This window comes from Molothrus ater, chromosome 1 (assembly GCF_012460135.2).
Source record: "Molothrus ater isolate BHLD 08-10-18 breed brown headed cowbird chromosome 1, BPBGC_Mater_1.1, whole genome shotgun sequence".
Lineage (NCBI taxonomy): Eukaryota > Metazoa > Chordata > Aves > Passeriformes > Icteridae > Molothrus > Molothrus ater.
Window position 1 is genome coordinate 2,575,335 of NC_050478.2, and position 21,175 is coordinate 2,596,509.

At 43.4% G+C, this 21,175-nt stretch overlaps 1 protein-coding gene across 1 annotated transcript; it reads left to right on the forward strand.

Moving 5' to 3' along the window:
• The first annotated feature begins 6,635 nt into the window (after window positions 1-6,635).
• Window positions 6,636-14,371, forward strand: IBA57 (iron-sulfur cluster assembly factor IBA57). The gene is made up of 3 exons (XM_036378964.2): window positions 6,636-6,931; window positions 8,286-8,617; window positions 12,607-14,371. The coding sequence occupies exons 1-3, from the start codon at window positions 6,681-6,683 to the stop codon at window positions 12,996-12,998; spliced, it is 975 nt and encodes a 324-aa protein (XP_036234857.1). The 5' UTR covers window positions 6,636-6,680; the 3' UTR covers window positions 12,999-14,371.
• Window positions 14,372-21,175: the final 6,804 nt, after the last annotated feature.

The window sequence follows — 21,175 nt, forward strand, 5'->3', positions numbered from 1 at the left end:
TTTCTCTGAGGCTTCTCAGCTTCACAGGAGAAGAATCCTGGGTGAAGGGAATTTTCAGAAAATGTGACGGTGACAATTGACAACTTCTTTGGCAGGACACAGGATGTGGTCCCACCAACAGACAGGGAAGAGCCAAGGCCAGGTTGGACAGGGCTTGGAGCAGCCTGGCCTGCTGGGAGGTGTCCCTGCCCTGGGGGTTGATCCCAACTCACAGAAGGAAGAAAGGCAAAAGCAGCCCCCATCCAGGAGTATTTTGGGAACAGGCAGAGTAATCACAACTATTGTATTTGCAGGGACCCTCGTGGCAGGGAGGAATGATGAATCTGACTCCATGTTCTCAGAAGGCTAATTGATTATTTTATAATATTATATTAAATTATATTAAAGAATACGATACCATACTAAAGAATACAGAAAAGATACTCAATGCTAAAAAGATAATAATGGAAACTCCTGACTCTCTCCAGAGTCCTGACACAGCTTGGCCCTGATTGGCCAAAGAGTGAAAACAACTCACAGCAGAATCCAATGGAACAATCACCTGTGGGTGAACAATCTCCAAACACATTCCACATGTGAGCACAACACAGGAGAAGCAAATGAGATCAAAATTGTTTTCCTTTTCTCTGAGGCTTCTCAGCTTCCCAGGGGAAAAATCCTGGGTGAAGGGAATTTTTCAGAAAATGTGAATGCCACACACAACCCCTCCCATTCCTTTGGAAAGCCAGAGTGAAATTGCCAGTGGCTCTCCAGTTCTCTCTGGGGTCACAGAATTCCAGAATTCCAGCCACAGCATCCCCCTGGCTCCCAATCCCTCCTCCCAGGCTGTTGGAATGCAAGCCCCTCAGGGCACAGGGATTGACCTGAAACCCCTGGAGAAAGTGAGATATATGAAGCTACAAAGTAAAATAGAAATATAGATTTAGAATATAGATTTTAGCTTTTAGTAGAAACTTACACTAAGTGCCTTGATCTAAAAAGCTGGAGCAGAGAGCAGAGGCCTTTTTGCTCGTAGGCACAATTCTACCATGGTAGTGGGATTTCTATAAGGTTACTCTGCCCCAGACAAGATGTAAGCTTAGCTCCTACCTACTCAAAATCCCACTCAGTTATTACTATTTCACTACTCCTAGCATACCAAAAATAACAATATATCCCCTTAGAACTCTCACTTTTAAAAGATCTTAAAAGAATATAAAATAAAGACTTTAGGACAACACAACAACAACCTATTCGTTTTTACTCTCAGCTAGAGTAAAACACCAGCACAAAGCCACACCAGGGAAATGCAGTAAGAGCTGTCCCTTCCTCTCAGTCCCCCCAGAAGGAATCACAGAGCCCTTAATTAAGGTTGGAAAAATCCTCTGGGTTGGATTCCAACCGTTAACCCAGCACCACAACCACCAAACCCCATCCCCAGGTGCCACATCCACGCAGTTTTTAAACATTTCCAGGGGTGGTGATCCCACCACTTCCCTGGGCCACTCTTTCAGTGAAGAAATTTTCCCTAATATCCAATCTAAACCTCACCCGGTGCCAACTTCAGGCTGTTTCCTCTGGGAGAAAAGAGTGGTGCCCACCCTCCTTTCAGAGCAGCTTTTGGATGCACCAACTCACTCCCTCCAAGCTCAGCTTCCACTTTGCTCTATTCCTGCCTGTTGTGCTTGCAATTCCCCCCTATCAGCAGTGATTTTGCATTGCCCAGGCTGCCACAATCCCTGTTTTCCTCTCCAAGGCTGTGGGATATTGTCCCAGGAGTGCTGCTATGGTTTTCTGTGGCTGACCTCCCAGAATATTTCATGCACAGGGGTTGGGAGAAATAATTGCAGCTCACGTGGGTGTTGTGCTTAAAAACCTAAGAAAAAGCTGGAAAAAATGAGTTTATTATGGCAGAATTACCCTGCAGGGCTGCCTGCAGAGGTTATCCCCGGTCAGGATGAGTTATTGACAATTAAATGCCAAGGATGAGCCCTCTCAAGTGGGAGCCTCAGGCTGTCCAGGGTTTCAGGCAGTTCAGGGAGAGCAGAGAGTGGAAATTTGATGGAGCAGGAGGCTGCTGGCAGCTTGTGCAAGCACCCAGGGGGTGCTGAGGGACAGGGAGGGAGCTCTGTCCTTTGTGGGAAGGGATCCTGAGCCACCCTGACACATCTCACGGGCTGAGAGGTGGGAATTTGTGTCCTGTCACCCTGTGCCACCAGCTCTCCTTCCACAAACACCCCCAGAAATCACAAAGCTGGTGGGGGATGAGCTATCAGGGGCAGTATCAGAATCCCAGGATGGTTTGGGTTGGAAAAGAACTTAAAGATCACCTTGTACCAACCCTCTGCCACAGGCAGGGACACCTCCCATTAGAGGCTTCCCACTAGATGTGGGATTCCAGTGGATTCCCACTAGATATGGAATTTTAGTGGATTCCCACTGGAGATTTCCCACTAGATGTAGAATTCTAGTGGATTCCCACTGGAGGCTTCCCACTAGATATGGAATTCTAGTGGATTCCCACTAGAATTTCACACCTCCCTGTAGAAATTAAAGGCATGGAAGCTCTGGAAATTGTGTTGTCCCTCCCACCAGGCTTCAGGCCCCCCATTCTGAGTGAAGACAGGCACACACCCACTGAGGGCTGCCACAAACCTTCCCAGGGCTCTCAGTTACACCATGGATTGTCTCAAACCATGCCCTGAGCTCATTTAATGCACCAAACTGGCAGGGTTGTAGTTCCTGACACTGAAATTTTTCAGTATGACTTTATTAGCCACTAAATTCTGGACTCAAACATGCATTTTTGCATGTAATAACTCCATGCATTTTTTTATGCAATAACTGAATAACTCCATGAGAAAAGAAAGGCAAACCCAGAGGGGAGGGAATAGAAGCAGTAGGAAGTGGTGAAACAAATAAAGGCTCAAACTGGCTGCCTGATTGTTTTCCATTTTCACTTTTATTCTCCTTGCTGCTCTTTCAGATGTCTCTGTGGGGTTTGATACAGCACACCTGTGGTGGTTGGGAATGCAGGGAGCTGGCAAAAGGCTGCCTGTGGGATGGACACTGACCATCCCCACAGCTTGGTGTAATGGTATTTCTATGAGGTTTTCCTGCCCCAGATAAAATGTAAGCTTAGCTCTTCAAAAGATAGCAATATATAACAATAATATATATAACCATACCAAAAATAACAATATATTCCCTTAGAACTCTCACCTTCAAAAGATCTTAAAAGAATATAAAATAAAGGTTTGGGTGGAGGAGGGATGTGGAACAGGTAAAAAACCCACAAATGTGGCTCCATGGTGCCTGTTGGACTCTGGAGTCCAGCCCAGCTGTGCTTCCAGGTTTGTGACTTTCCCCCCTTCTCCTTCAAAAAGCAAACCCAGCTCCTGCTCTGGGCACATTTCCACTTCCAGGGGGAGCAAAGAACCACCCTGGGCAAGAGCTCTCTGCTCCTCCAGCTGCCCCAGAGCCAGGCAGGTTTGTCCAGCCCCGTTTTGGACACACAGCTGGTGCCAGCAGGTGGGCAGAGCACAAACACGTGCCAAGGTCACCTCTGCCAACACCTTTATTTCTCCAGCCCCAAATTCCAGTGGGAATGGATTCCAGGGTGAACACCCCCACATGTCTCAGTGCTGCCAGGACACACTGGGGGATGTGTGATAAGGTTATCACTGTGGGGCACAAGGGGACAGCCCAGCCCTGCATCAACTCAGCACATTTGCAGCTCCTGGAAAATGAGCCTCCCTTCATTCAGGGTGGGTTTGTGCTGGTGCTGCCTGTCCTGGAGGTTTTAGTGAGGTCATTGGGGCCAGGAGACTCCCCCTGCCCAGAGAGCTGCTGGTGGTGGCAGAGGGAAGGGGCAGGATGGGCTCAAACCGAGCAGCAGCCACTGGAAAAACAGAGGGAAACAACACCAGCTCCATGGTTTAACTGGGAGGGTTTAACACAGGGATTCCCCATGCTGGGAAATATTCAAGATCAGTTTGGGGTGAGCAACCTGATGGACTGAACCTGTCCCTGATGGAGTGAACCTGTCCCTGATGGGTTGGACCTGCTCCTGATGGACTGAACCTGTCCCTGATGGATTGGACATGTCCCTGATGGATTGGACATGTCCCTGATGGATTGGACTTGTCCCTGATGGATTGAACCTGTCCCTGATGGATTGAATGTGCTCCTGATGGATTGAACCTGTCCCTGATGGACTGAACCTGTCCCTGATGGATTGAATGTGCTCCTGATGGATTGGACATGCCCCCGTGAAAAATGCCAAACACTTGTTTCCAAAATTTTAAAAGGTTTAATGATAATAGAATGGTTATAAAAAATAGCAATATAATTAGAGTAATGATAATTTGGACAATTTGGATTAGGACAATATGAGACAATAGAAACAAGAGTTACAGATGTCCAGGTACCTTTTTCTGGGCAAAATAAGCCTGAAAAAGGACCCAGGTTAACAGAGGATTAACCCTTAAAAACAATAACCTCTTGCATATTCATACACTTCATACATGATGCATAAATTCCATTCAAACACAGGAGTCTGTTTGGGCAGTGTCAGCTTCTTCCTCTTAATCCTAACTGTGTCTTCAGTGCTGAGCAAGGCAGGAAGAAGTTCATTTCTCCTGATAATGGGGCAATAAATTCTCTTTCTCTGAAAGATTCAGGTGTCCTGTTGCTGCTATCTCGCTGTGAGTCCTTTTTTTAAAAAGTATCTTACATAGCATAGTTTCTATTTTATCATTTTGTCATACCTAAAACTATATTTTACACACTACTTAAGAGAATTAATACAGCATTACTTTCTAACACAACAAATATCATATTCATTTTAATATTTAGGAAAAGCCAATCATAAAATACACATTTTCCACATCCCTGATGGATTGGACATGGCCCTGATGGACTGAACATGGCCCTGCTCCTTGCAGGGTGTTGGACCTAATGACCTTTAAAGCCATTCCATGATTCCATGGTTTTATTCCCATGAAATGCTTAGCAGAAATTCCTGCTAAACTGTCAGCTTTTGTAATTGCCAAGTGTTGTACACTGCCAAACATTATCATTTACTCCGTTATAATGAATGTTTAATTTACTCCAATCTGGTACCACTGACAGTTTCTCCAAGGGTGTTGAAAGAGGTTGGAGGGCAGCTGGGGAGTCCTGTGGAAACAAACCAGTAGAAAAAAGGGACCTTTGGGGTCTTTTCCACCCTGACAGCCAAACCTGGAGGGGGAGAACGGCTCAGTGCCCTCTCTGTTTGAATTTTAGGGGCAGGAATGGAGGTGCTAAGGAATGACTGGACATGCCATGCTCTGGTTGGCATGGCTGAACTCGGTGACCCCAGAGGTTTGAACATACCCCTGATGGGTTGAACATGCCCATGATGGACTGAACATGCCCCTGCTCCTTGCAGGGTGTTGGACTTAATGACCTTTACAGCCACTCCATGATTCCATGGTTTTATTCCCATGCAATACTTAGCAGAAATTCCCACGAGCAAACATTATAATTTACTCCACTGACAGTTTCTCCAAGGGTGTTAAAAGAGGATGGAGGGCAGCTGGGGAGTCCTGTGGAAACAAACCAGTAGAAAAAAGGGACCTTTGGGGTCTTTTCCACCCTGACAGCCAAACCTGGAGGGGGAGAATGGTTCAGTGCCCTCTCTGTTTGAATTTTAGGGGCGGGAATGGAGGTGCTAAGGAATGACTGGACATGCCATGCTCTGGTTGGCATGGCTGGACTCAATGATCCCAGAGGTCCTTTCCAGCCTGGCTGATTCTCCAATTAAATGTGGAGCAGCCGGGACAGGGATGTGAGAGACAACTGCTCACTTTGCAAACTTAAAGAGGTTTATTAAACCTTAACAAAAATACAACAAAGGACTACATAAGGAAAAAGCTGCAGCGCTGGGAACTGCCCCTCATGAACACCACGTGGCCAGTTCATCTTCAAGCTGGATGCTCAGTGTTTTATACCCCTGGGGGTTGCATCAGCCAGCCCTGGCCCTTCCCAAAGCCTGTCAGCTCTTCTTTAACTGGATTGGAGCTCAGGTGTTGCCATGCCTCACCTCCTAAGCACCCCCAAGCTTTTCCATTCCCAGCTGCCCCATGCAAGGGACACTGTGCAGCTTCTTTGAACCTGTCCTAGACAACCCAGGCTGTCTGATAGCAACAGTACAGGGGGGAAAGGGAACTATGGGGAGAACACAGAGGACATTTCACTAAAGCTTTTCTTAATATTCACCCAATAGTTATTTTTTAATTGCGAGAGCCAATCATCTCATTATCCATCTATAACACGGAGAGCTGGGCCGGGCATCCCCCGACGGGAACCGTGGGACGTGGGAGCGCTCTGGGCTGTGCCCCAGCTGTTCCATGGCCGGAGATCCCGGGGGGTTCCCAAATTCCTCCTTTGGGATCGCGGGGAGCGCCCGGCGCCGCTCGGCACCTGGAGCGAGACCAAACGAGGGGGCGTGGTCATGAATGTGTGGGCGTGGCCAGCTCGGCGGCTGAGCCTATTGGCGGGGCGTGGTCTGTAGTGGAAGGGGGCGTGGCTAAGAGAAAGGGGGCGGTCTCGTGGCGCCCCGGTCCCTCCAGCAGGTGTCGCCTTCCCGGCGGACACACACAAGATGGCGGCGGCGGCGGCGGGCGGCGGCCGTGGGGGGACTCTGTGACGGCGCCGCCATGTTGGTGAGGGCAATAACGGCGCCCGGGCTGCGCCGGTGGTGCCGGAGCCAGCGGGGCGCGGCCGCCGCCTGTTTCCCGCTGGGCCGGGCGCTGCTGGGCGTGAGGGGCGCCGAGGCCGCCGCCTTCCTGCAGGGGCTGCTCACCAATGACGTCACGCAGCTGGTGGCGGAAGGCGACGCCCCCCCCGCCCTCTACGCGCACGCGCTGAACGTGCAAGGCCGCTGCCTGTATGACGTCATCCTGTACAGGTGAGACCAAGCGGCGCGGCCGGGGGGGGGAGGGAGATGGGAGAGACCATTGCGGGGTGGCGGGGGGTGGCTCCTGACATTTCTGGCTTAAATGTCAAAAAGTCAAAATTAATGTGCGAAAAAGCGCTTCCTCCGTGGGTCTGTGCCATCACTCAACGCAGCTTCTCTGGAACACCGCAGCAGAGAAGTGTGATGGGTGCGATATCCGCACGTGTGGATGTTGGCTCTGCTCTGGAGCCAGGCTGTGAGGGCTGGGGGTGTTCACCTGGACAGGAGAAGGATCCAGGGAGACCTCAGAGCTCTTCCAGAGGCACGGATGGGATTTTGGGAAGGAATTGTTCCCTCTGAGGGTGCTGAGGCCCTGGCACAGGGTGCCCAGAGCAGCTGAGGCTGCCCCTGGATCCCTGGAAGTGCCCAAGGCCAGGCTGGATGGGGCTTGGAGCAGCCTGGGACAGTGGGAGGTGTAGGGGTTGGAACTGGATGGGCTTTAAGGTCCCTCCCAACCCAAACCATCCTGGGATTGTGTGACAGTGGAAGGCACAGCTGAGTGAAGCTTCTCCACCATCTGTGCCCAGCTCTGGCCCCTCAGTTTGGGAAGGATGTTGAGATGCTCAAGCGCATCCAGAGGAGGCAACGAGGCTGGAGAGGGGCTGGGAGCACAAACCCTGTGAGGAATGTGTGAAGGAGCTGGGGCTGTTTAGCCTGGAGAAGAGGAGGCTCAGAGGTGACCTTATTGCTCTCTACAGCTCCTGCAGGGAGGCTGCAGACAGGTGGGGTTGGTCTCTGACAGAACCAGAGGACACAGCCTCCAGCTACGCCAGGGAAGGTACAGGTTGGATATTAGGAAGAAATTTTTCACCAAAAGAATAATAAAGTACTGGAATGCTCTTCCCAGGGAGGTGGTAGAATCACCATGTCTGGATGTGTTTAACAAAGACTGGCCATGGCACTGGGTGCTATAGTCTAGCTGAGGTGTTAGGGCATGGGTTGGACTCAATGATCTTAGAGGTCTCTTCCAACCTCATTATTCTGTGAGTCTGTGAAATTCCCTTCACTGGAGGTAAGAATAGAGAATTCCATATGGGCAGACCTGTTTCTGCCCCTGGGAGAAGTGAGGGCAGTGTTTACTAGGGAAGCCACAGCAGGTGGCTGAAACAGCTCAGGTATTTCACTGTGGGCACCTGGGTGCTGCTCCTTCTGTGCCATCCAGAAATCTCCCAACAGAAATTTCTGTGCAAATCCAGAAATCCCTGTGTGGATTGGCACCAGGATCCAAATGAATACCCATCTTTGCCTCCTGCTGCTGTGGGGCTTTGTTTTCCTGACCTTGTGGGTGTGATATTTTTTTTTTTAGGCTCCACAGGAGCACAGCAGAGGAGCCTCACATCCTGCTGGAGTGCGACAGCAGCGTCCTGGACTCCATCCAGCAACACCTGAAACTGTACAAGATCCGCAGGAAAGTCACCATCGCCCCCTGCCCCGACCTCTCCCTGTGGGCTGTCATCCCTGGGGACACCAGCTCCCTCCCAAAATGTGCAGACCAGGCTCTGCTCCTCACCCCTGACCCCAGGGCAGAAGTCATGGGCTGGAGACTGATTGCAAAGAAAGGAGCAAATCTGTCAGAGATTATCCCTGGGAGCCAGGTTGGAGACGTGCAGGATTACCACAGGCACAGGTATAAACAAGGTAAAGGCAAGCCCTGGTTTGCACTTTGGGTTTTGGGAGTCCACATGCTGATTTAAGGCAGTAATAAGTTATAAACCTTTCATTCTCATGTTTTAGTGCATTTAATTTGTTCATTAATACATGTATTAATTGCTACTTTGAGTATTAAAAGGGTGCTGGTGGTTCTAATTCTGTCTGGTAGCAATGTTGGGGTGTAATTTTCTCTTACTCAGATTATGGGGACTGGTCAGGAATGCTAAAAGAAAGCCAGGATTATTCATTTTCTTAGAGAGAAGCTTCTGTGGTTGGAGTAATTTTGGTTATTTTGGGATGATGCACAGCCCAGGCATTTGCTTGTTGCTGAGGAAGGAAAAGGAAATACCCAGACTTGGCTTCCTAAAAACTTTGTGGCTGGATTTGCTGACCTAATTCCAAGGTCAGAGATACTGGACAGGGACCTCAGTCCTGGGAGCCCCAGTGCCTTTGATTTTAGTGTGTCCATGCTGATAAAGGATTAAATTAATTGGGAAAGAGGGCAAGATGATGGTCCTGTGCTGAAACTGGGATCCCTTAGGGTTGGAAAATCAAACTGAGAACGAGCCAAACAATTCAGAGCACAAATCTAACGAGGAGCAGCATTTACCTTGATGCCTCAGGTTTCAGCTTTTATATGTTCAGATTCTGTGCTGCTTTAGTGTGTGGGTCTGAGCTTCACATCAGGGCATGCTGAGCTCTGTGCACAGAGCAGGGAGACAAAACAATTCCTGCTCCAGCTGGGCACCAAGGACAAATGATCCAAATCTCAGCCCAAGAGCACAAACACCGTGGGCTGGAGAGAGAAAAACAAGCAGGGTGGGACTGCAGGGGCTAAAGCTGGAATTGTAAAAGTCAGAACCCCTGACAAAGGAAATGATTGGCATCCGACTCCATTGATTCAGAAGGCTGAACAATTGCTTTATTAAACTATATTATATTACATGAATACTCTATTAAAGAGATATCACACTATGCTATACTAAATTACATACTGAAGAAAACTCGTGACTGTCTCCTGACAGTCAGGACACAGCTTTGAGTGATTGGTTAATTAAATATAATCAACCATCACCAGAATCCAATTACCAAATCCCTTCAGGTAAACAATCTTCCTAACACATTCCACATGTACAAAACCAACAGGAACAGAGAATAAAAATAAAAATTATTTTCTCTTTCTTCTCTCTATACTTCTCCTGAGAGAGAAAATTATGTCTCTATTCAAAGAATGGGAATATCACAAACCTGGAATTGGACAATGAACTGCAAGATGCAAATGGAGCAGAACTGATCCAAGGGAGAGACCCCGGGAGCACTGGTGCATTTTGGGGCCATTTTGGTTCATCTTGGGTGCAGCCCTGGCTGGGCTCTTGTGCTGCCCAAGGTGGCTCCATTGAGGCTTTTACTAAATCCCTGCTTTATTCTTTCTATTCTTTATTATTTCTGTTCTGAAATATGGGTCTCCTCCAGCCAGGTCTCATCAGCTCTTGGAGGTCTGTATCACACCCAAGATAGCTCAGCTACCGTAGAAGGCATAAAATCAGCAGGATGGCTTCTGTGGCAGTGTTGGAAACAGAAAAGTTTTAATGAAAGGCAAAATAACAAAACTCTTTACAGAGAAAAACCGAGCCAGGTGCAAGAGTTACTTGCTCCTGTAAAACACCTCACAAAAGCAATCACTTTCTTTGCTCTCTTCTTTTTCTAGTCAGTTGCTCAGGTGGGACTTTCAGGCTCCTGTCCAGCTGGCTATCATTAGCTTTGAGGTGAAGTCCCCCAGGTCCTGTGAGATGTCTTTTCACCTAATTGAGGACAGAAAATGTCACCGCTAGATCAGATGTCACACACACACGTGTGATCAGGGTCTAAGAAGAAAAAAGTTTTTTTATTCTGTGTGTTCTCCAGCTTATATACTCTTAACAAAACATGATCTTAAGTGTGGTGGTGTTCAAAGGAGTCCCAGGACGAGGGAAGAGATGAGAATCTTGACTCCATGTTTCAGAAGGCTGATTTATTATTTTATGATATATATTATATTAAAACCATACTAAAAGAATAGAAGAAAGGATTTCATCAGAAGGCTGGCTAAGAATAGAAAAGGAAGGAATGATAACAAAGGTTTGTCGCTTGGACTCTCTGTCTGAGCCAGCTGGGCTGTGATTGGCCATTAATTAGAAACATCCAACATGGGCCAATCTCAGATGCACCTGTTGCATTCCACAGCAGCAGATAACCATTGGTTACATTTTGTTCCTGAGGCCTCTCAGCTTCTCATGAGAAAAAATCCTAGCAAAAGGATTTTTCATAAAAGATGTCTGTAACACTTAAGTCATTAACTACATCACAATAACTTATTATATTCATTGGTGCAAAGCAATTAAAGTCAATATAATTGGCAAAAGTTTTACAGAAATTTATTAAGGCATGTATACAGAGCTACCTATGCACATAGTCTAGCTTACAAAAATTGCCATGTATTTTTTGTTTCCATGCTGACAGCCTTGTCTTCTTCCTTGCTATGGATACACTCAAAAATCATCAATTGTTATTTATTTTAGTAACTCAGCTTTGCTTGCAGGCCAGCTGTCAAGCCTCTCTGTGAAAAATGCCAACCACTTGTTTTTAAAATTTCAAAAGTTTAATAGTAATAAAATGGTTATAAAAAATAGTAATACAATTAGAGTAATAACAATTTGGACAAATTGAATTAAGACAATATGAGACAATAGAAACAAAGAGTTATGGACATCCAGGTACCTTTTTCTGGGCATCCCGAAAATGACACCTGTTAACAGAGGATTAACCCTTAAAAACAACAGCCTGTTGCATATTCATACACCTCATACATGATGCATAAATTCCATTCAAACACAGGATTCTGTCTGGTCATCAGCAACTTCTTAATACTGACAGTGCCTTCGAGGCAGAAAGAAGTTCATATCTCCTGATAATGGAGCAATAAATTCTCTTTCTCTGAAAGATTCAGGTGTCCTGTGGCTGCTATCTTGCTGTGAATCCTTTCTTTAAAAAAAGTATCCTACACAGCATCGTTTCTATTTTAACAATTTTTTATAACTTAAAACTATATTTAACACAGTACTTAAGAAAACTAATACAGCATTACTTTCTAACACAACACATATAACATTCATTTTAATATTTGTGAAAAATACAATCATAAAATACACATTTTTCACCCCCTCCATATGAAACTTCTGGGTTTATTTCCTTTTTAAGGGGACAAAGGATAGTTTTGTCACTGCATCAACAGGGGCACATTACCATACTGTGAAAAACGCATGTATTTTATGATTAGCTTTTTGCAAATATTAAAATGAATGTTATATGTGTTGTGTTAGAAAGTAATGCTGTATTAGTTTTCTTAAGTACTGTGTTAAATATAGTTTTAAGTTATAAAAAAATTGTTAAAATAGAAACGATGCTGTGTAGGATACTTTTTTTAAAAATAAAGGACTCGCAGTGAGATAGCAGCCACAGGACACCTGAATCTTTCAGAGAAAGAGAATTTATTGCCCCATTATCAGGGGATATGAACTTCTTCCTGCCTCGAAGGCACTGTCAGTATTAAGAAGTTGCTGATGACCAGACAGAATCCTGGGTTTGAATGGAATTTATGCATCATGTATGAGGTGTATGAATATGCAACAGGCTGTTGTTTTTAAGGGTTAATCCTCTGTTGACCTGGGTCCTTTTTCGGGCTCGTGCTGCCCAGGAAAGGTACCCAGACGTCCATAACTCTTTGTCTTTATTGTCTCATATTGTCCTAAATCAGTTTGTCCAAATTATTATTACTCTAATTGTATTACTATTTTTATAACCATTTTATTACTATTAAACTTTTAAAATTTTGGAAACAAGTGATTGGCGTTTTTAACAACACTATTCTAGCTCAGTCTTGCCTCTGTTCTACATCATCCTTCTCAAGGCACCAATCTCCTGCCTTTGCTCTCCCCTAGGAATCCCTGAAGGGGTGAAAGATCTCCCCCCTGGAGTCGCCCTGCCCCTGGAATCCAACCTGGCCTTCATGAACGGCATCAGCTTCACCAAGGGCTGCTACATCGGCCAGGAGCTGACGGCCAGGACCCACCACATGGGCGTGATCCGCAAGCGCCTGCTGCCCGTCACCTTCCCGGGGCCCCTTCCCCCTGCCGGCATCCCCGAGGGGGCTGACATCCTCACCCAGGCGGGGAAACGCGCTGGAAAGTTCCGTGCTGGAGGAGGAGAGCTGGGCATAGCCCTGCTGAGGCTGGCTCACCTCCAGGAGCCGCTCTGCATCCCCCTGGCAGGGGACAGGGTGGAGCTCAGGGCCACCACGCCCGAGTGGTGGCCAAAAGGGGCTGCTAAGTAGGTGAGGGAGCAGCTCAGGGAGAGGTTGGGGTGGGGTGGGTGGTGAATTTGGGAATGCTGCTGTTCTGTGGGGAGGGTCTTGCAGGATTCCTCACAGCGAGAACCCAAAGCTGTGGCAGATCACTGGGTTGGATCTGCTGTGGAGAGAAAAATCCAGGGAATTGCAGTTTTTCCTAAGGCTAATCCCCACTTTTTTAGGGGTGCCATGACTTGTTGGGACCCTCTGTATTTAGGGGGTGCCCTGTGTTGTTGGGTTGGACTCTGGATGGCTCTCCAGGCTGACACTCACTCCCTCAGACTGTGCTCTCCCAAGCAATGGGATCAGGACTTTCCCTGGTCCATGCACTGATTTTTCAGTTCAGAATAACCATTCTGAGGTATTATAATTTTATTGGTTCACAATAACCATTCTGAGATACTATAATTTTATTGGTTCACAATAACCATTCTGAGGTGTTACAATTTTATTGGTTCACAATAACCATTCTGAGGTATTATAATTCTGTTGGGTTTTTTTGAGTGGAGATCATGCTGCTCTTATTAAGATGTATTCTCAGGCTGAAGTTTTTTTGCTGCAAATTGTTTCTTGCATTGAGCTTCTTCAACTTGCTGATGGGGCTGGTGTTTCTTCCCACCACTGGAATTGTTTTCAGGAAGAGGAACACCTTGTGCTTCACATGTCAAACCTTGATTTTAACTCATCCCAGCTGAGGTGAAAAGGTCTCCAACCTCCTGTGCTGTCTCCTGCTTTGGTGCCAGTGGAAGGAGCAGAGCCAATTCCTGTGACTCCCTTCACTCAAACCATTTTTTTGGGAGAGCAAAGGGATGTTTTCAATGCCACATGTGCTGGCTTGGCCTGGCCTTGCTGAGGAAGGATTTTCACCATGTTCTGGCTCTTTCTGTGCCCTTCACCCTGTCCCTGCTGCCACCTGCAGCTGGGGTTTTCTCCATCCACCACCCCAGGGTTTTCTGAGCAGCCCAAGGCCTGGGCATTTCTTTGCTTCATTTTTTCTGGCTGCCAACACTCCTCTGCTTCTCCAATTTTTCTTCTTGCTGCAACATATTCCTCTTATTATCATATTCCTCTCTTATTCCAAAGCCAACCAGCTCTGTGCCTCCTGACCTTGTAAACCTGCAGTGATTTATAGGAACCCTTTTTATTTTTGTATTGTAATCAATCCATTACACAATGAGAGAGCTGCCCAGGTGAGATCCTATTTAGTCCAAAACAAAACCAAAAAAGCCTTTGCATGAATATTTGTAACAAAACCCATCCCAAATCACATTCTGCCTCTGTTTTAGTGTTACTGTGAATGGAATTTGTCTGTAAAAAAAAATGCTTATATTGATTAAAATTCTATGGTTGCTGTAAAATGATGCTGTGGAATATCTCATTAATTATGACCTCTGATTTAAATGGGACTCATCTGAAAGAGAGATGCCTTTTGTTTGCTTGGTGTGAAGACATGCAACAGAATAAATGCATTTTCAGGTAGCTTGCTCACAAGAACCATGCCTTAGCCTGTTGGTCAGGTGTGGGGTTGGTGTCAGAGTCTTTCTGCTGGGGAAATAAATGAAATTGGACCCTTGAGTGGCCACAGAGATGAGGCTGTGCTGCCCAGCTCGGCCTGAAGCAGCTTTTCCTCTCTGCCCCCCATTGTGCAAAGGCTGCTCAGAATGGTTTTATTGTCCTGGGGTGAACAGAGCCTGAACAAACACTGAATAAACTCCTCTGTTTGGGGAAGCTCTGCATCTTTTCTGCCTCAGACACGCATTTCTTTTGTTCTTCACAGTGTTTGAAAGGCTTTTGTTGCTGCCAGCAGCTGCAGGTGACACAAGGTTAGACATGAGAAGGTGATGCTGGGGTGAAGAGGTGTTTGATTCTGGAAAACAAAAAAAAATGAGGTAGAAATGGAGGGGATGGATGGAGCATAACCCAATCCATGTTATCCTTTAATTTTTTTTATTCTCCCTCACAGTCTTCACCTTTAATGATTGGAACCAGGTGAATTTGGGGCTGGAGGATGCAAGAGTTGATTTTGCAGGGATTTTGCCTCTCTGAGAGCCATGGAATTATTAAGGCTTGGATCATCAACTCCAATCATTAACAGCACTTCCACATCCACCACTAATCCTTATCCCCAAGTTTTTGGCCACTTTCAGGAATGGTCACTCCACCACTTCCCTTGGCAGCCTGTTCAGGGTTTGACCTTTCCAGTGAGGATATTGGAAGGGAGAAGGACTCTGCAGGGAGACCTGGAATGCTTGGATGGATGAGCAGAGTCCAGTAAGATAAAGTTTAATAAATCCAAGTGCCCAGTCCTGCATTTTGGCCATGATAACTCCTTCAGTGCTCTAGGCTGGGGACACTGCTGGACAGTGGCCAGGCACAAAGGGACCTGGTGGGCAGCAGGGTGGACAGAGCCAGCAGAGTGCCCTGGTGGCCAAGAAGGCCAATGGCTCCTGGCCTGGCTCAGGAATGGTGAGGCCAGCAGGAGCAGGGAGGTCACTCTGGCCCTGCCTTGGGCACTGCTGGGGTCACACCTGGAGTGCTGTGCCCAGCTCTGGCCCCTCAGCTTGGGAAGGACCTGGGGACACTGAGCACATCCAGAGGGGCCAAGGAGGCTGGAGAGGGGCTGGGAACACAAACCCTGTGAGGAAGCCCTGAGGGAGCTGGGGGTGCTCAGCCTGGAGCAAAGGAGACTCAGGGCTGCCCCCATCACTCTCTGCAGCTCCTGAAAGGGGCCTGTGCTCAGCTGGCCCTGGGCTCTTTCTGCAGCAGCACTGACACAACCAGAGCACACAGCCTCGAGCTGCACCAGGGGAAATACAGGTTGGTGTGGAAACCCAGGGCACTGGGAATGTTTCTGTGTGTGTTTTGGGGTGCTCTGACCCCCAGGGCAGCACTGACCTTGACCTCCATTCATGGAGAAAGTTCCCCAGGCTTCAAGATAGACTGGAACCCACAAAAGTGTGAAATAGATTATAGAGAGCAGTGCAGGTGTGTCACTGGGTGAGAAATTGAGGTTTGGGGGTTTTTAGTGTGTTGTGGATGGAAGCAAGATGGAGGGCACAGGGTGTCATCCTGGGCTTCTTCTTCCTCCTTCTCCATGGGTTTGGGTGGCATTTTGTAATTGGGCAGAAAAGTCCCCATTGCAGCTCTGTGGGATCAGTGATTGGGTTAAAAGGGAAAATAATCCAGGTGTCAGCTCTGAATTGGACAGTTTAGTCTGAAAAGGCCTTGGAACAAGAGATTGTGGCCATTTTGTGCCTTCTAATGAAAAGCTGCTGAACTCTCAGTTCTGTTTTACTGATAAGAAATAATAAACACCTGAGTGTGAACATGAACTACTGTCTCAAGTGCCTTCAATGCAGACCCAGAGAAACCCACAACTGGAACCACCACAGGCTGGATAGCAGGGAAAAGTTTTTTACAGAAAGAGTGAGAAAGTTCTGGAGTCCCCATCCCTGGGTGTGTTTAACAAAGCCTGGATGTGGCACCGGGTGCCAGGGTTTGGTTGAGGTCTTAGGGCTGGGTTGATTTTGAAGGTCTCTTCCAACCTGGTCATTCTGGGATTCTGTGAAATTTTTCCTGAGCACCAACAGGGTTCCCAAGGGGGGCTCTCAGGTGACCTGCTCAGATTCCAGCCTCAACCCAAACAGCTGGAAAATGTGGGGCCCTTCCTGATCCCCTTTTTCTGTGGATCTCCCCTTGCTGCCTCAGTTTGCCCTTCCTCTGCCTCAGTGATGCTTTCTGAGGGAAAAGAGTGGAACAAACACTTGGAATACCCTGAAATCCCAATGGGATAGTACAGTAAACACTTGGAATACCCTGAAATCCCAATGGGATAAGACAGGAGACACTTGCAGAGATTGCAGACGGGAATACATGAAATGGTTGCTTTCAGCAACAAGAAGTTTTCCTATTTTTTTTTGCCTTTTATTTTAATTTTTTTTTTAATTTCTAGGACCAGAGCTTCTCTTCATTGTTACATTTTTTTTACCTTCTCTGTCATAGTAAAATGCCAAAAAAAAAGTTGTCTTGGTGTGGTGAGGAGTCCAGAAAAAACAGCTTATACCTCAGTCTACTGTATTTTATATAAATGTAAATACAAATAGAAATATATGGAATACAAAATATATTTTTATATTTATTTATATATATATACATTCTAATATATATTCTATATAGATATTCTTTATGTATTTTATAGATATATCTATATTATATATCTATATTATATATATATTCTACTATGTATTCTATGTAGAGAGATATATTAAATATATAATTATATATTCTATGTATTCTATATTATATATACACATAGAGATATATATTTTCAATTTATATATCTAGACATATATATTCTATATCTATAGATAGATATTCTACTATATATAATAGATATAATATATATTCTATATAGATATATCTATATATATATAGATATATATATATATAGATATAGATATAATATATATTCTATATAGATATATCTATATATGTTCTACTGTGTATTCTATATAGAGATATATATTCTATATATAATTCTATATATAGTCTATATATTCTACATATTCTATATTATATCTATACATAGCTATATATATTATATACACATAGAAAGATATATATAATATAACATTAATATATATATATAAAATATATGTATATAAATATATAAAAATATATATATTCTACTGCATGTTGTCAAAACCACTGCTATTCCCTATTAAAAACATAATTATAGGGATCCACAGTGCTGTGGATCAAAATCAATATTCGCTTAAATCAATATTTTGATTGTAGCTTAAATTAATATTTTGATTGTTTTTTCCTGCTGCTGAGGCAGTGCTGAGCCCTTTCAGCCCCTCAGGGAGTGTCCAAAACTGCCCAGATGAGAGCCACAAATTGGATTTATTCCTCACAGCTGCCTTGGTGCTGCTTTTCCAGGAGATTCAATGTCTCCAGGGTTTTCAGGGCTGGAACATTTGGCAGTTTTCATCCCCTTTCCCCAACAATTCCTGCTGAAACCACTTTCTGCATGGCCATTGTGGCATTTAGATGTTATTTTGAGACGAGGGTGTAGCTCCTGCTACTTTGAATTATTTAATATTTTTGGGAGCACACTTTCTGCTTAGAAACAAAGACAAATGCTACATTTTGGTTTTAAATCCTTTTTTCCCAACCCTTTCCTTGTGTGGTATTTTGCTTTTTTAGACTCTGACCCCTAAAAGGAAAAGTTTGGGTGGTTTTTTTTTTTTTTTGCTGTAACCCAGTTCTTGAGCCAGCAGAAATAACTTCTGCCTAAGCTGTTTTTCGTGGATTTGTGTCTGGATTTCCTCTCTTTCCCTCTGTCCATCCAGGCCAAAGGAGTGTGGAATTCTGCTTAAATCACTAAAATCAGTTTGTGCTTCAGTGCTCTGCGGCCACAACTCTGGAAATCTTTGGGTTTTCTCTCTTTTCCTCCATCCCTACCTAAGATTTTTGATTTTTTTGGGTTTTGAGGAGAAAAATTAAAAAAGAAAATGAATAGAAATCTTATTGTTTCAGTTTTAAATATTATTTTATTCTCCACTTGTGCTGGCTTGGCAGCTGGAGGGTGTCTGGGAATGTCACTGGAAGTTTTGGGACAAACCAGAGGGGGAACAGCAACTCAGCAAATAAAAGTTGGGTTTTTAGAGCTGATCTCATTTCCTACTTATTGCTGTGTCAGAAAAGCTGCAGGGAATACATTTAATATTTGGGGGAGGTTGTGTGCTGTGTGTGCCACTCACATTCTGTTTTATTACAGCAGTTTTATTCAAATTTTGGTGTTTCACTTAAGTAAATGCATGTCAAAGGTAGCTTTTGTAATTTTTCAGATGGGTTTCTTGTGGTTTTTCTTTTTAAATTTCATGGGAACCCAGCGGTTTCTCTTTTTTTCCAGTCTCAAGATTAATAATTCCTGACTGATGATGGACTCCACTTCCCAGCAACCCAACTAAACTGCATTTTTACTGGGTTTTGTGTCATTTTCTTCTGAAAGATGAAGATGGATCTGTTTGCAATTCCCATTCCCATTGTCTCTGGATACATTTATTTGCTGAAATTACATTTGCTTTTTTTTTTTTTTTTTTTTTGGTAGGGCTAAAAATAGAGTGATGTGGGGGAACGGTCAGGATTTGTAATCTCAGGCAAAGAATTGTGGGAAAACCATGGTTTTATTAAGGAAAAAATTGTTTAAAAGGTGATAAAATGCAACTCTCACCCAGAAATTTGATAAAGGGGAAAATGCAAATCAGCTTAGCATGGAAGGAAGCCTTTACTTAAAAAAAAACTTCATTTTAAATTCTTTTTAGTGCTGCTCTCAGTGAGGACACAGGAACAGAAGTGCCACCACCACCAAAACCACATGAATTCCAGTGAATTATTTGAGATGCCAAACACCCAGAGGTACAAGAGGTGTAAAGTCCTTTTGCTGTGAAATATGATGTAATTGTAAATTTCTATGTCTATTAAAGCAAAATTAAAATTTCCCTCCTGGATTGTGCTTCTTGATTACAGCTTAAATGGGTTTGAAATATTAAAATATATAGTTTATTACTCTATAAGTATAGTACATATACACTAATATATATACATGCTTTTATTATATGTATATATTTGTTTATTTAATATATAAGTACATAAATATAGTATGTATACAAGAATATATACTAATATAAATAGTTATACATATATACTTATATATAAAAATATATAAATATAGTATATATAAAAATGAATATATCCACATGTATATGTACTTTATATATTTTATACATACACTTTTATACTGAGATTCCTTTTTATATATATACACTTTCACACATATATAGTTTAAATATCTATACATATATAGATGCATATTTTGATGCATATACTTTTATACTTATATAATTTTATATAGATATGTACTTTTAGACACATATATTTAAAATCTATATCTACACATATGTACACATATACTTTTAGGCATATATTTGTACTTATATATTTTTATAGATGACTTTCACACACATCTAAAAATATATATACATATACAGATACATATACATAAATATACACACACTTTTAATATATATGTCGTTTATGTATGTATATATGTTTATATAGTTTAAATATACATTCATATATACACACATACTTTGATATATACTTTAGTTTTATAATGATATATGTGCTTTTGCACATATACATACACTTTAAATATATATGCATATATAGACACATACTTTTATATGTGTGCACAAATATATTTTATATATGTGCTTTCACACACACATATAAATATATATACATATGCATACTTGTATATATAATTTTAAACTATATATTTATATAGTTTAAATATATATATACACATATATCCACACATATTTTGATAATATACATTTATAATTATTTAATTTTATATATATGTACTTTTACACATATATATCCTTTAAAAATACATAAATATATACAGTTACTTTAATATGTATATACTTTTATATGTGTACTTTCACACACACATATACATATACATATACATGCACATATACATATACATACACATATGTATATGTATATACATATACATATTTCTCTCTATATATATTTATATACAAAAATAGATATATTTACTTATTATTATACTTTGCTTTATTACTATGTACTTTAATATACCTATATATAGATATACTTTTACATATATATATATACACATATATATACACATATATATATATACATATATATATATACATATATATATACATATATACATATATATATACATATATACATATATACATACATACATACATATATATATATATATATATATATATATATCTAATATTAAATAGTCTATATTTCTATATAACTACAGAATAGTGATCACCTGAGCACAATTAGTCGCTAACTGGGGAGGAGAAACCGCATTTCCCACCTGGGCAGCGTTTCCTCATTAAAGGGCTCAGCTCATTATAAAACCCCGCGGGCAGGGGGGTCCCGACCCTCGGGACGCCAGGGATAGACCGCAATTCCCGATCCTAAACCTCGGGACACCGGGCAAGAACCGCAATTCCCAACCCCAAACACCGGGCAGGGACCGCAATTCCTAATCCTCAGGATACCGGGCACGGACTGCAATTCCCAATCTCGGGATA